This window comes from Pagrus major, chromosome 2 (genome assembly GCF_040436345.1).
Source record: "Pagrus major chromosome 2, Pma_NU_1.0".
NCBI lineage: Eukaryota > Metazoa > Chordata > Actinopteri > Spariformes > Sparidae > Pagrus > Pagrus major.
The window spans coordinates 13,989,555-14,003,226 of NC_133216.1; the positions used below are offsets into that span (position 1 = coordinate 13,989,555).

General features: G+C 41.1%; 1 protein-coding gene across 2 annotated transcripts in view; it reads right to left on the reverse strand.

The window, feature by feature from the left end:
• The window catches only part of stx1a (syntaxin 1A (brain)), a 69,461-nt gene that overhangs the window by 12,990 nt on the left and 42,799 nt on the right, over positions 1 to 13,672 (reverse strand). For both annotated transcript variants that reach the window (XM_073483205.1, XM_073483215.1), the window contains exons 5-8: positions 11,181 to 11,254; positions 10,509 to 10,617; positions 2,108 to 2,181; positions 1,888 to 2,022 (exon numbers count right to left, since the gene is read on the reverse strand). In XM_073483205.1, the coding sequence (XP_073339306.1) occupies positions 1,888 to 2,022; positions 2,108 to 2,181; positions 10,509 to 10,617; positions 11,181 to 11,254 (392 nt within the window). The remainder of the gene's footprint in view (positions 1 to 1,887; positions 2,023 to 2,107; positions 2,182 to 10,508; positions 10,618 to 11,180; positions 11,255 to 13,672) is intronic.

Below are 13,672 nucleotides of genomic sequence, written 5' to 3' on the forward strand. Positions count from 1 at the left end.
TCAGAGTTTCAGGGTATTTCTGATTAGAGAAACAGTTCATCTCTGTGGGTTCAGCCCACACTCTCGTGCAGACACACATACTGTAAAAGGCAAGGCCCAACGATTTACCTGCAGCTCAACACTTGACTGAGAAGAGCAAAGTCAACTTTTACACTTGAGAATGAAATACGCATGTGGCTTTGAAGAAAGCTATGGGAACTACATGATGTCAGTACAATCGTGTTCACAGCTCATTCGATGATGCAGTGCATGAACACCTTTCAACATCTGTGAGGGAATTCAGACCCGGGAATAAAATCCGTCCTGAGTGATCACAGGTGGACAGCTCTGTCCGTCAGTTCACACCGGGCATTAACAGGCGTCTGAGTGACCGCTTGTGATCGGATCTTACTTTCCCGCAATATATGTAAATAAACACGAACATCACTGAGGCAAACAGACTCAATGTTTTTTACACAAAGAAAGAAATATCTTCACGTTAAACATCTGCCAAATTTCCGAAATTTGTTGTAGACAGTGTTTCAGAAAGTTTATGAAGTTTCTCCTAACGCAACAACTCACAAAATTCAGTGATTTTTTTAAGGGAGTCTGGGGACTTTCTCCACAGGTGACAGAGAAGTTCCCTATATTTGCTTCTTTCCTTGTTAAAAGTGTCAGTTTGTCGGTGGCATCGCTGCACCAGCCTGTCTGCTTCTGTGTCTAAAGTGCATCTCACTTCCCAGCAGCTGTTTGAACATGCTGTTTCAACTGATTTCACCATGTTGCATATAACATATTGACAGTAAGCGTGTCAATTTTAACAAATACAGTAAACAGTAACAAACAAAGGCTACTACCTGTGGAGAAAGTCCCAAGACTCCCATAAAAAAATGCCAAATTTTGAGACTTGTTGTGTTTGGAGAAACTTTATAAACATTGTGAAATGCTGTCTACAACAATTTCCTGACTATTTGGGCCTACTTATTAATTCGGCAAAGTTACACATGAAGATATTTCTTTCTTTGTGTATACAACGTTTGCAGATAGAACAGGGAAGTGAGATCGATCACAAGAGGTCATTCAAGACGCATGTCCAGATGCATTTAGTGTGAATTGACGGGTTTAAAGCTGTCCACTTGTGATCGGATCACTCAGAAAAGATGGTAAAACGGGGTCTGTTTCTTTACTTAATAACATTTCTACCACACGAAAAAGACCTAAACTAATTCTCAACTTAGCAGGCCAGAGCTCGAGTCAAAATTAAAGTATGTTTATAATTTAATGCTCTTACAAATCAGAAAATTCTGCGCTGGTATTTTTCCAACTTCAAAATCTCAGTTGTCAGATTTTCCTTCCAGCGCATGAACACAGCATGATAATTATGTTAAAAAAAGTCTGATGGCAGAAATCCCAAATACAAATCATCACCAAATTCTAATCAACTGATCCTTGAGCTAGTAATTATCTGTGCCCCAAATTCTGTCTGAATTTACTGAGATATTTTGCAAACAGACAAGCAGATGGAGCTGAAAACATAACCTCCATCCAACTCTGCTGGCATAGAAAGGCTGATATCTATAATAATACAGGCTGAAACTTGTGTAAAATGAAAGACTGCCAGTTTCCGTCTGTGTGAGTTATTTTCATGATAGGGACAAACAGCATGCTTAAGCTGGTTAATGGTGTTGCCATTGTGAACCTTTTCATAAGCCAGGGAACCCTTTCAAACCACCAAGAGGAAGAAATTCTGAATCTACAAACTTGAATTGTAACTATAAATCGTCCGCGTTGGCAGATGGATGGCCCGTTTCTGAATGAATTCAGCATCTGTGGGTTTGTTTTCACACACAATTGGCTGAGCCCCAACCCACACAGCTGCAGGTACTGAGAGCGGATCAGTGTTTTCACCTGGCTCTCCACCAGCATGGCCATGTCCATGAACATGTCGTGAAGCTCTCTGATGCTGTTTTCCAGCTTGATAATCTCATTGTGCCGCGTCTCGATCTCATTCATAGCTTGCTCGGTGATGTTGTCCATAATGATCTGAGATGGAATAACAGATGGGGCGGAATTAGATTAAAAACATCTGTGTGCACTCGTCCTGCATTTGTTGTGGCCTATCACTCACCCCCGAGGTAAAGATAGCCGGGTTGTCACTCTCCAACATGCTCTCCAGCTCCTCGTTTGTCGTGTTTCTCCCAGCTGAAAGGGCAAACACACACCCATAAACATCTGTAGCAGCAATAGTGATTGTATGCGAAGTGTAGGTGGATTAAAAGGATGAAAACCACATTAGCAGACACTAATAAAACTCCTCTCCTCCTTCATGTCTGTCTGAGGATAAATTAAAACGAGAGCTCTCTTTTCCACATACTCATTTTCTCTATCTCTATTCTCTTTCTCCATCTGTCTTTACTGCACTTAAACTCTTCCATCTCTCTGAACAGCAGAGGATGTGTTGTAAAGCTGTAAAAAAAAAAATACTCCAGTGCCATAATTTCAACTGAGCATCTGCACAGCTACTGAAGAGGATATCAGTCATCATCACGGAGCTGGATTACAAGCCCTTCACTTTCACTTTCAGCTGATCTGAATGTGACAGGATTAAGTGTGTGTTTGTGGATTCAACCAGCAGGCATCTTAGAAATTGTCTGTCCTGGTCCCAACACTCACAGGCTCACAGTTCAAATGCCACTGGGTAAACTTCAGCCTCGCAGCACAAAATAATGTAAGAAATTCCTGAAAATGTAATGAACGGCAGTACATCACACACAGCACTAGCTTTCACTGATTGTGGTGGAACTGGATCATATTTTATGGATAAATGTTTTCTCCGATGTCCTCCGGCTGCTCTGCCTCAACTCTGTGATTTACGGAGTTTCCTGAAAGCAACCAGTAACTGCTATGTGCTGTAGCTTAGCTTCGAGGAGTGTTGGTGTCTACATCGCTAACACAGCAGCTTTGTACCGTCGGAAGGAGGAGGTTTTCAGTTCTAGGGCCGGCATCATCACAACATGAAAATGACAATTGAATCTAAAGAAATGTGGAGTTGCAACATAAGGAAATTTAAAGTTTCACCGTATCTGTGGTTTGTAAAAAAAAGTACATTGCCAACATTTATTCCGGTGACTGGTTTGTAAAATTTGCCCAATATGCCTCAATATCTGTACAGACACTACAGGCTCGTTAATTTAGTTTTAATGCAACATTCCCAACATCACAGGACTGACTTCAACCAATCAGTGCGGCAGATGAAGCAAGACGAAATGACGTAAAAACACGTAACAACACTGAATCACACAGAGAGGGAGACTGGAATGGAGAGAAAAGACGTGTTAGTGTCTCGTATCTGCAGAGACCCTGCAGCCCTCTGCCTGTAGTTTCTTATTTCCTCAGTTTGTTAGTACATTTAAAACTATAAAATCTGTGGCTGGATCACGCATCGTAATCTGCAGGCTTGCAATTGAGCAAAAGTCAAAAAAGTTTTTACTTTTGTCTTAATTTTGAATTTGCCTTGAAACCCTTTTTGAATTCAGACATGTCATAAGATAAGATGAGGCCAAGGTGACAACTACCACTTGCCATTCAAATTCTATATAAAGCCTTGAATTTACATTTCCAAACATAAAATCAGTGTCAAATAGTGTTTTCAACAGGCTGGCACGACACGAACAGCACACATTTTTGTATACTTTCACACTTTCTGAGTAAAAAGCATAAAAATGTTATTATATTATCAGTCAGGGCATTTTATTGCTATTATCATAATGGGTTTCATTACATTTTACATTAGTGCAAATTTGATTACTTTTTAAGGCATTATTACATTTTTGGGAAATGATTACATCATTGGGTGCTACAAGCCTGAAACCATCTGCTCAGCAGTTCATCAACAATAATTTAACCCCACCTCTTTCATATTAGATAATCAGGCATGTTTCCCCTTCCACATCCAGCTGCTTCTCCAAATAATACAAGGATAATCAAGGGTCGAGCTTGAGGTTTTCTCTGCTCTAAATCTATTTGTTATGGTGGACTTTTTTCAAGCTGTAATGAAAAAAAAGAGCCAAAACTGCTCATGATAACCTACTGCATTTAAGCAACTGTACCTCTTCCGACCTACAAGTTTGATTTTCTATTCTAATAATAGGACAGGTCACATGCAAATATTGACTCAGAAATATCAGTCATGTTTGCTCGGGTCAGTCTGCACATCACTTGACATTTCCTCTCCAATTGTCAGGATGAGCAAACAGGCCTCGTAATCCTGCGTGTAGCTATCTTAAGAGTAAAGGAAAGTTATAGACATCATCTACTTCTTCAGGAACTTATACATAAGACAAACTTTTTATCTCTGTATCTTCTGGCGCTGACTGTACGACAGCACATCCTACTGCGTCTTCCTGCTGATGTGCCTGCTCCTCATCCGTCTTTATTTCCCCCCAACAGAGTTGTCCTACTTCCTAAAGATTCCCCTACACTTCTTTGCTACACCTAAATTAATTTTCTCGTGTCTGAGCGCTGACTGCGCCCACAGAGCAGCTTCTCTCGGGCTCCATTTCTGCTCTGCTGATGCTGTAAGTCACAGTCAGCATCATCTCAAATCTTTCCTTTGCACATTTTAAATCCCCTGTGAGGATACAGTATATACAGTACATACCATCACTTCTCCATGAAGACACACTGTGTTACCCAGTGTACAGTACGTCTCTCTGTTGTTATGGCTATGTTCTATTGATTATGTTAATGTTATCCAGGCACACTGTATAAATAGTCAACAAAAACAAAACAAAGACTTCTGCGTGTCAAGGAGCAGAAGTTTGATATGAAAGACAAAGCAAATATAATATAATCTGAGCAAAAAGTTCAACCACTGACTGTAACTTACATGTGAACATATTAAACACCAGAGGTTACCAACAATTCTGGGTTTTGACCCCTTAAAATGAAGCATTGTCTACTTATGACCCCACGCATGGGTTAAGGCTTTAATGTGGACAACAAGAGTTATGAGCAGTAAACCCAGTAGTTCTCAAACTTTTGTTTTGGCATGCTACATTTTAGAAGCTGGAAAAAGTTCACACCACCCCATTTAAAAAAACAAACAAACAATTATAAACAATAACAGGTGCAGGCAACTAATTATGAAGGATCCTAATTGAATTTTAGTTAAATAAAGGTCAGCACGACACGACAGTAAACTCTCTCTTGTTTATTTTCTCTACATAAATCATATTTATTTAAAATTAGTTTCACTACATAGTTTTTCATCCATGTCAGCCCCCTGCAGTGGCTCTATACTCCCCCATGGGATTTCCAGATTGAGAACCACTGAATTAACCCAAAGAGCCATCTTTCCCTCTCTCAGATTGTTCATGTGAAGGATTTTTATAGGTTTAAAGAGGTTAAAGCACAAGACGAAAAAACTAAAACATAAGAAGACATTAAAAAATTATTGCAGCAGGCAATAGTAGCTTTGCTAAATTCGCTGGTGCAGAAACATAATAAGAGAGAAAACAAACCACTCAAAGCATTTTGAATGGGAAACTCCATGCGTAACGCCAGAGTTGGCGGTTGCATGACACATATACCGCCCCTTGCCTGCAAAAGCCAATCATCGGCTTTATAATTTTTTCTTTTTTATCAGATTTTCTTTTTTTAATCACATTCATTCTGGTCTTGTTAGCACTAAATAACTGCTTGGGGACATTCCCAAGATGGCTGCAGAGTGGCAAGACTTGCCTAAAAGTACTTTGGTACGTGCTTTGCTGAGTTACAGCTAGTGATATCTAATAAGAAGAGTCATGAACAATCAAGACGTATGTCACACTACCCATAGTTTGACATTTAGAAAAATATGCTTATTTGCAGACTGCAAACAAATGGGGGCAAAAAGCTAGCTGGCTGAGTTAGGCTAACTGCTGACTGATATATTATTGGAATCGCAATATGGCCGAGTTCAATATCCAAATTACAGGAGCTGCAACTTTTAATAAAGGAAAAAAGTGTCAGAACATATTATAAATGACGCATTGTGTCTTCTTTCATTTCTGTGTTTCTGTGGTGTCTTTTGCTCAGTTTCCCTCCTGTGTTCCTGCCTAGTCTGCTTTAACTCCACTCCTGTCCTTCATTTGTCTCATTAGCCCGTCCCTGTTCCTGGTGTTTTTCCACTCTTAGCCCTCACCTGTGTTTCTCTGCCTCACTCCACCTGTACCTCATCCCCTCGTTAGTGTAGTTTGTATTTAAGTCCAGTCTGTTGTGTCATCTGTTGTGTTTGCCTGAGCCCAGCCGTTTCCTAAAATGTCATGATTACAACACCAGATAATTCATTTTTTTTACCAATAATACGACTGAATAAACTACACAGCCTTCTGGACCGGCTGCTGAGGCTCCCTTTGGAGGCAACTACAAAACCTCTATTCATGACCTAATCAGAGCGTGTGTGTGAGTATATGCGTGTGTGTGTTGTGTTGATATGTGTGATGAAGACTGGTGGTTGGTGTGGGGGGCCTCGGTGGCAGAGCAGGTAGGTTGATGGTGAGTGATGATGGCCGGGAGTCAGAGCCAATGATTGCCTTTCATGAACAGAATACAGATGAAGCTGCTCTCTAACATTTACCGGTGCGTGAACGTTTGTGTGTGTCAGAGTGCCCTTTTGTTCACTGCGCTTCTCATAAACTGGGCATAACGTGTCTAATCCAAACGTCACATCCGTATCAAACCAATGAATTTCATTAAGTTGTGGTCAAGTGGTCCCGCTGTTTGATCACCGTGTTTAAGAATCTACTTATGTTCAGCAATGACATTTTGCAGTTTGACAAAAGGGACAAAGAGGAGCAGGAGACCACATCATTGTGATCAAATTCCCATCCTCCAGGCCTCGCCGATAATAAATAATATCTCTATCATTAAGGCTAAAACTACAACATTAAAGAGGGTCAGAGTTAGAGTTGAAGGACAGAGAGGAGCCACAATGAGTCACGGATAATTGTGAAAACGAAGGCACTCTGGTGCTACCCTACCCTATTTATCTCACTTCCTACACACACATGCACAACCACACAAACACACACTCCTCATCGGCTTTTTTTAAAGCCCTGACAGGCTTCGAGGGAGGCTCTTATTTGTTACCATGGAGACCCAAACCCCGAGAAGCCTAATATGAAGCCGAGAAGTCTCACTTCACCCGCAGCATTTATGGTCTATTAAATCATTCATACTATGTTGCTACCAGTAACAGTATTATTTCATTCCCATTGTTATGTAACACAAATGAAGTGAGACCCCCGAGGAACAGAGTGAAAAGGCAAACCACAGTGATTTTCATGTCTTTGTTTGCTGCGATTTCACCTGCAGAGGAACGAGAAAAAGCATGTAGAGCTCATCCGCACAGGTTAAGGTCAATCTGTTTGTTACAGTGGGAGAATGTGTACATCTCTGTCTTTTTTCCCTGCAATTGTGAGCGAGAGGAGCGTCCGCGGGGAAATAAAACATAACAATCAAATGTCAAAGAGGCCCTGCGACGCCTGTGACCAACATCCCCTCCATCCTGCTGGGCCTGCCTGTCTGCGCACGGAAGCAAATGGACGTGTGATATTCTGCGCTCTCAATCAATGACAAAATAAAATGCTACAGAGCTGCCACTGCACTGGCTTAACATATGACGGCAGCGTTTCAGTTTCTGCTGTCGTTAAGATCCAATAAGTCACTTTAAGAATGTGGAAGATACAATATGTCTATCATATCATATCATATATCTAGTCTGTTAAATATGAAACTGGAGCCAGGAGACCATCATCTTCTCTTTTCTTTGTATTTAATGATATAATATGTGGGATTCTGTAATAAAATGTCCGAAAACAACTCGGTCTTTGTTATATATTTTGTTGAGTTGCTGTTACATTATCCCAAATGTTTCCAACAATGTTCAAACCCAGATAAATCCACAAGTTTACTCAAGGTATGGCCGCCTTTCATCGCCACCGCTACTTCCAGGACAGGGAAGTTAGGGAATGAGACTAAACTTAAAGGTGCACTGTATTCTGAAAATTGTTTGTTTTGCAGCTGGGAACAACTGCAACCATTTTATTCATACAGAAGATCTCCAAAAGAAGAGGAAGTGGATGTAGGTGAGGGCAGGTGAAAATACTTTGGACTTTGATGGCTATGCAATAGCAGCAAAAAAAAAAATGCTGTTGTCTTGACAGTGATATGTTTACAGTATGACACGGTGTTGCTTTCCTGTTTCTTGTATCTCCTTTTCCAGAGGCAAACAGGAAAGGAGCGAAGCAGCACAGGAGACATCAATACGCAGTCTGACAGACCAGACTGGGTTCCTCTCTGTGTGTGACACACTCTTATTGATTCACACACACAAGTCAAAGAAGCTGGCACAACAGAAACACGGCTCTCTTGCCATATTACTCTAACAGAATGTAATTTCTTAAGAACAAAACAGAAACCAAATGTAATCTTGGGGAGGGAGGTCGTCTTGTTTCCTTCAAACCCAAAAACTGCATTTCTTTCTTAGCCTCGTGCTCATAATTTGTCCGTCTGTTTGTCTGTCTGTCTCCTCTGTGCTCTCATTCCATCTCCGAGCTCGCTCTGCATGTCTAATCCCTGCCTTGACGACAGGTGAGGCCTCCTGTGACTCCACCAGCTGACAAAATCAAATCCAAATGGATCTGGAGGAGCTCAAGGAAAAAGTGAGTCAGGTGTGTGTTTTTTTAATTCCGGGAGGAGGGTTTGTCCTTCGATCAGCCGCATAAAGTGCTGTCAGTCACTGCTGTTCTTTTGACTGGACCACATTTAGCGTGTACTGGGTGGTACACACACACACACACACACACAGACCATGTGTCCACTATAAACTGACAGATGGCCAAAGGAAATGACATGTATGCCAAGTGCCCTGCAACATAACTGCCCCTTCTCTCCTCTGCTATTAACACTGAATGAGTCACAGTGCTCCTCTACATGTGTATTCGTGTGTGTGCCTTTGTGTATAAGGTGACTGTATCATGATGCCTGTAAGGGGCAGCTGGCACAGTTCAGCCAGCCAGGATGCCGTTGCAGAGGTCGTGTCAGTGTCTGGTCCAGGAGCAACAGGGGCCTCCAGCTAATACCTGTCAAACCATATCACAAACACAGTGTGACACGAGCGAGAGGAGATCAAATCTGAGCTGCAGCAACCTGGCATGTGCATGAATATGGGTGTGGGTGTTGGTGATGTATGTGTTTTGGAAAGTGTGAGGGCGGTTGTTTTGGTGCACGACACAAGACGAATAAAAAAAAAGAAAGAAATATTGATGAGATAAACTCTATAAACAAAATGAATAAAGGACAGTTTTTATGTACTTATTTCTCCACAAGTGCCATGGATGAGATGACTGGGTGGGATGATAATGATTGGTTGTGCTCCAGGTTTTATGTTGAGCTGTCTTCGGTGTACATTGTTTTATGTAAGTTTATGTGGAGGGTTTTTAGAATTTTTTTTTACATGTGTTATTTATTTATTAAATATTTATTTAAATCTGTGTTATATTTTTTACCTGGCTGTGAGACACACTTACCACAATAAGATGCATAAGGTGAAGTAACAGGAGTGAAAGCCTCTCTCTGCATGAATAATAACTGTAACAGTGATTAAGCAACATGAATGCAGAGGAACTACAGAAAAGCATCTTCATCACAGACATGCTAAATAAACACAAGACTCCAATCAACAAAAGTCGTGTCAGAAGAAGGCTGTCTTGTAGTGTCTCAGAGGACGAGTAGCAGTTTCTAAATCACTTCTGAGGAGGGGAAATGAGACAAAACACTTGAGGTGAGGATGTGGATGTGTGGAAAACAGTGCTATTTCCTGATGAATCCAAATTTGAGATTGCTGTCTGTAACAGACGGGTGTATGTAAGGAGACGAACGGGAGAGAGAAAGATACCACAGTGTTTCAAACCCACAGTGAAATGTGGTGGGAAGATTCAAGTCTGGGGCTGTTTTGCCTCCTCTGGTGTTGGACACCTGCACAGAATTGACTCCACCGAGACCAAAGAGACCATTCTTCAGAGACACGCTCCACTCTCTGGTTTGATCTTTGTGGAGAAGGATTCATGCTGCAGCAGGATAATGAGCCCAAACACACCTCGCAGCTTTGACAGAACTACTTGAAGACCAAAGAAGACCAAGGAGTCCTGACTGTCAGGGACTTTCCTCCACAGTCACCTGACCTCAGACTGAAAAACTGCCAAATCATGCCAGCATAACATGAGTCGTCAGGTTTTGCACAAACTTGTGGAGTTCACAACACATCAAGATCTGAACGTCCAGTCTGACTTATCTTAACTGGGCTGACTTAATCTGTGAAGATGTTCTCACACCAGTTTTTAAAAAATGTGAAAACTGCACAATAACCCAACACTATGACTGTGACTGAGAAGCATGCAGATGTGTTACAGTAAATCATGCAGCGTTAACATGTGTGCAGTCAGTATGAAGGGTGGCGGAGGGTTTAGTCTCCCAGGTCTACTCACTGATCTCCAGCTGTCTCTGAATGCGGCCCTTGCAGCGCTCCCTGTAGTCCGACTGGGTGGTGTTGTACTCTGACATCACCTCGACAAACTTACGGGACAGTGTGGAGTGCTGCAGGAACAACGAGCGACAACAAATCATTTCACTCAATGCCAGCAGTAGACGCCAGCTTCACAAGACATTTAAATGTTAAATGAACAGGAGGTGAGCACATTCACTGACAGTTAGCGGAGCTCGATCCACTCCATTCTGCATACTAATCCTGAGTAGTGTGTTCACACTGAAAACATGACAAAATTAAGCTACTCAAAGCAGTCAGCAGCAGACTAAAAAATGTTGGATTTCTGAATGTGTTGTTGATAAACGCTGTTGTCCCACAATGCTTTGCACAGATGAAATAGAGGAGCTGCTCACAGCTGCATAAATTAAAATAAATTCTAAGTAGCAGTGAGAAAGATTTTTGGCAAACTAATAATACGTATTACATGTTTATAAAACATTAAGCTTTTTCCTGGTTAAGTTATATCTGTACATTTGTAAAAATCGAAATCTGTAGACATTCTGATATATTTTTGCTGATTACCTTCTGTGGCGTGTCCTCTGATACATATTGTATTAGTATGACGTAAGCAATTAGAACACAGATATTGGCTCTGCTGCTCTCTCTCCTGTACCTGTGTCTTGCGTATCCTCAGGTCAGCTGATGACCTATTCTGGCCTTCTTCTTGCTCAATGGTTTGCTGGATACCTGAAAAGAAACACGAAGATGATACATTCAGTTACAGGGTGAGTGCTCTGTAACTGAAACACACAAACACTTGAACGAGAAAGGTGAAGAGGTTCGTGTAATCAAAAAGAACAGCATTCAGGAGAGCAGAAATGGGCTCAGAAAACCTCATTGCAAGAGATAAGTGCTTCTTTTGACATTTTGACCTGAGGAGGATGTAAAAAGAAAGATCAGGAGGTCATCAGAAACACAAGGATTAAATCCACAGATGATCTCAGAAAAATTCAGCAATTCAGCAATGTTTGCGAGCTACCTTGTCATATGTTGGTCAGGAGAAAAACTGAACAAGAGAAACTGCTCGGGGTCAAAATCATGATCAATAACCCTCTGATAGCCATGAATATTCACACCAAATTTAATGGTAATCTGGTCTGAAAATAAATCAAAAGGTTGCAGGAGAAACAGGATTTCATTTTCCAGTCGGCAGTCAGAAAGGGAGCGTGGAGGTAGGATTGGTGGATAAGTAGAGCTGTGTGTCGTCAACGTAACAGTGAACATGGATGTGATATTTCCAAAAGATATGACCAAGAGGTTGGAGTTAAATAATAAATGATAGAAGGCCCAGAACAGAGCCGTGAGGAACACTGCTTGGGCCTGGAGATAGAAACAGAGGTGAAAAAAATCGGTGCGGTTGACTCTAAAGGGGATCAGTTGCTGATCAGTTGCAGCCTGTACTGGCTGGTTAAGAGGATGGAGTCAGCAGTCATTGGTGGTATTAAACAGAGCTGTGAATAAAATAGGTTTCCAAAAATTATCCTTGAGCATACAATCATAAATGTGCACAAAAGATATTAGACTAATGGGACCATTAGTGTGTTAGATTAGCTGCAGACAGTGACACACCTGGCGGGAGATGACACCAATTATAGCAAGATGGGGTTAGAACAGTACGACAGAAATATTAACTAATCACACATTAAATCAAACACTCAGATGGACAGGGAATAACTGGAAGGGTGGTAGAGGCCTGACTATTAACAAATTAATCAAGGTACTGGGATGACTCTGCTCTTTTCATTCTTCTTCAGAGGATAAAAACAAAACACTTTTGCCCATAATAGGCACTTTCCTGACTGCTCCCTCACAGTTGCACCTCAGGAAGTCATCGTAGAGGAGCCGCTGCTGAGCATAATAACAACGTGAATTAAAGAGACTGTCGATGTGAGGCCATGTGAGGTGCTCAATGAATAACTGAATTATACACAGATGTAAGAGGCTGCTTATTTACATTTTCCTATTCTTCTTTCATTTAAACAGGCGTGAGATACGGTCATGGTGGATGAATGGGTCAAACAGGGATGAGATGGATGCTCCAGCACATTCAGGGACATTTTGTGACATTTCTACACCTGTAGCTGCTTTTCTGTACGCACCTTCTATGCAGATAAACAGCTTGAGCCAACACAGTAAACCGGTTCACTGACTATACAACAGAATATTACAGCTAATAGGGCTTGTAAGGCAAGCAATTCATGATACATGCAAGGCCACACAGGCCTTGTCACAAAGCATCCATTGTATCTAATTGTTCATGGAAAATTACAAGGACTTTAATTAACTTTATTGTGTTTGGCAATATCAATAATGTGTAGTGGGATTTGAGGCATCAATATGGTGCCAAAATCGTTGTGGGAATGACTTAATCGACTCCTAAAATGTACTAAAACTGTGTCTTCACAGATTCAGGCTGCTCTCACCTACCAGTCGGTCGCCAGAATAAAAAATTGGCATTTTACATTTCTGCAAACCACTAATACTTTTAAATTTGTAAATGTCGTACACAGAATATTTAGATTACAGCAATATCAGGTTCACATTACATGTATGAGCTGACTTTCATGTCATCAGGTGGAGGGGATGGTGATGGTGTTACAGCAAGGCGAGGCGGCTGCCAAGCCAGAGGCCGCTGTCAGGAGATGATTTTTCAATATTTGTAAGCATGTAACCACTGGATATTTTTCACAAGATGACAGGACATTTTCCAGCTTTGTTTGTGTCTACAAAACCAAATATTTTTAACGAGACCCAGAGGCATTTCCAACCCTGTTTGGAACGTTTTGTGCCTAAACCTAACCAGACTATAAGCACAGTGTTGTTAAAACATAAAATTGAAAACCTAAGTTTCAACATATCCGTGGTTTAAAGAAAAGTACTTTACCAATATTTATTGTGGTGGCTGGGTTGCACCTACAACTTAAGTGTATTTAAAAAAACAACTGAGCATAGATAAAGTTAAGAACTTCATTATCCGCAGTGTTGAAAATTGACTTTGAAACTATAGATTTTTTTATATATTTTAAAAAAGATGAAGTCACTTACTGAACACACAAACACAAACACACACACACACACACACACTGGTATCCTGTGGCAACAACT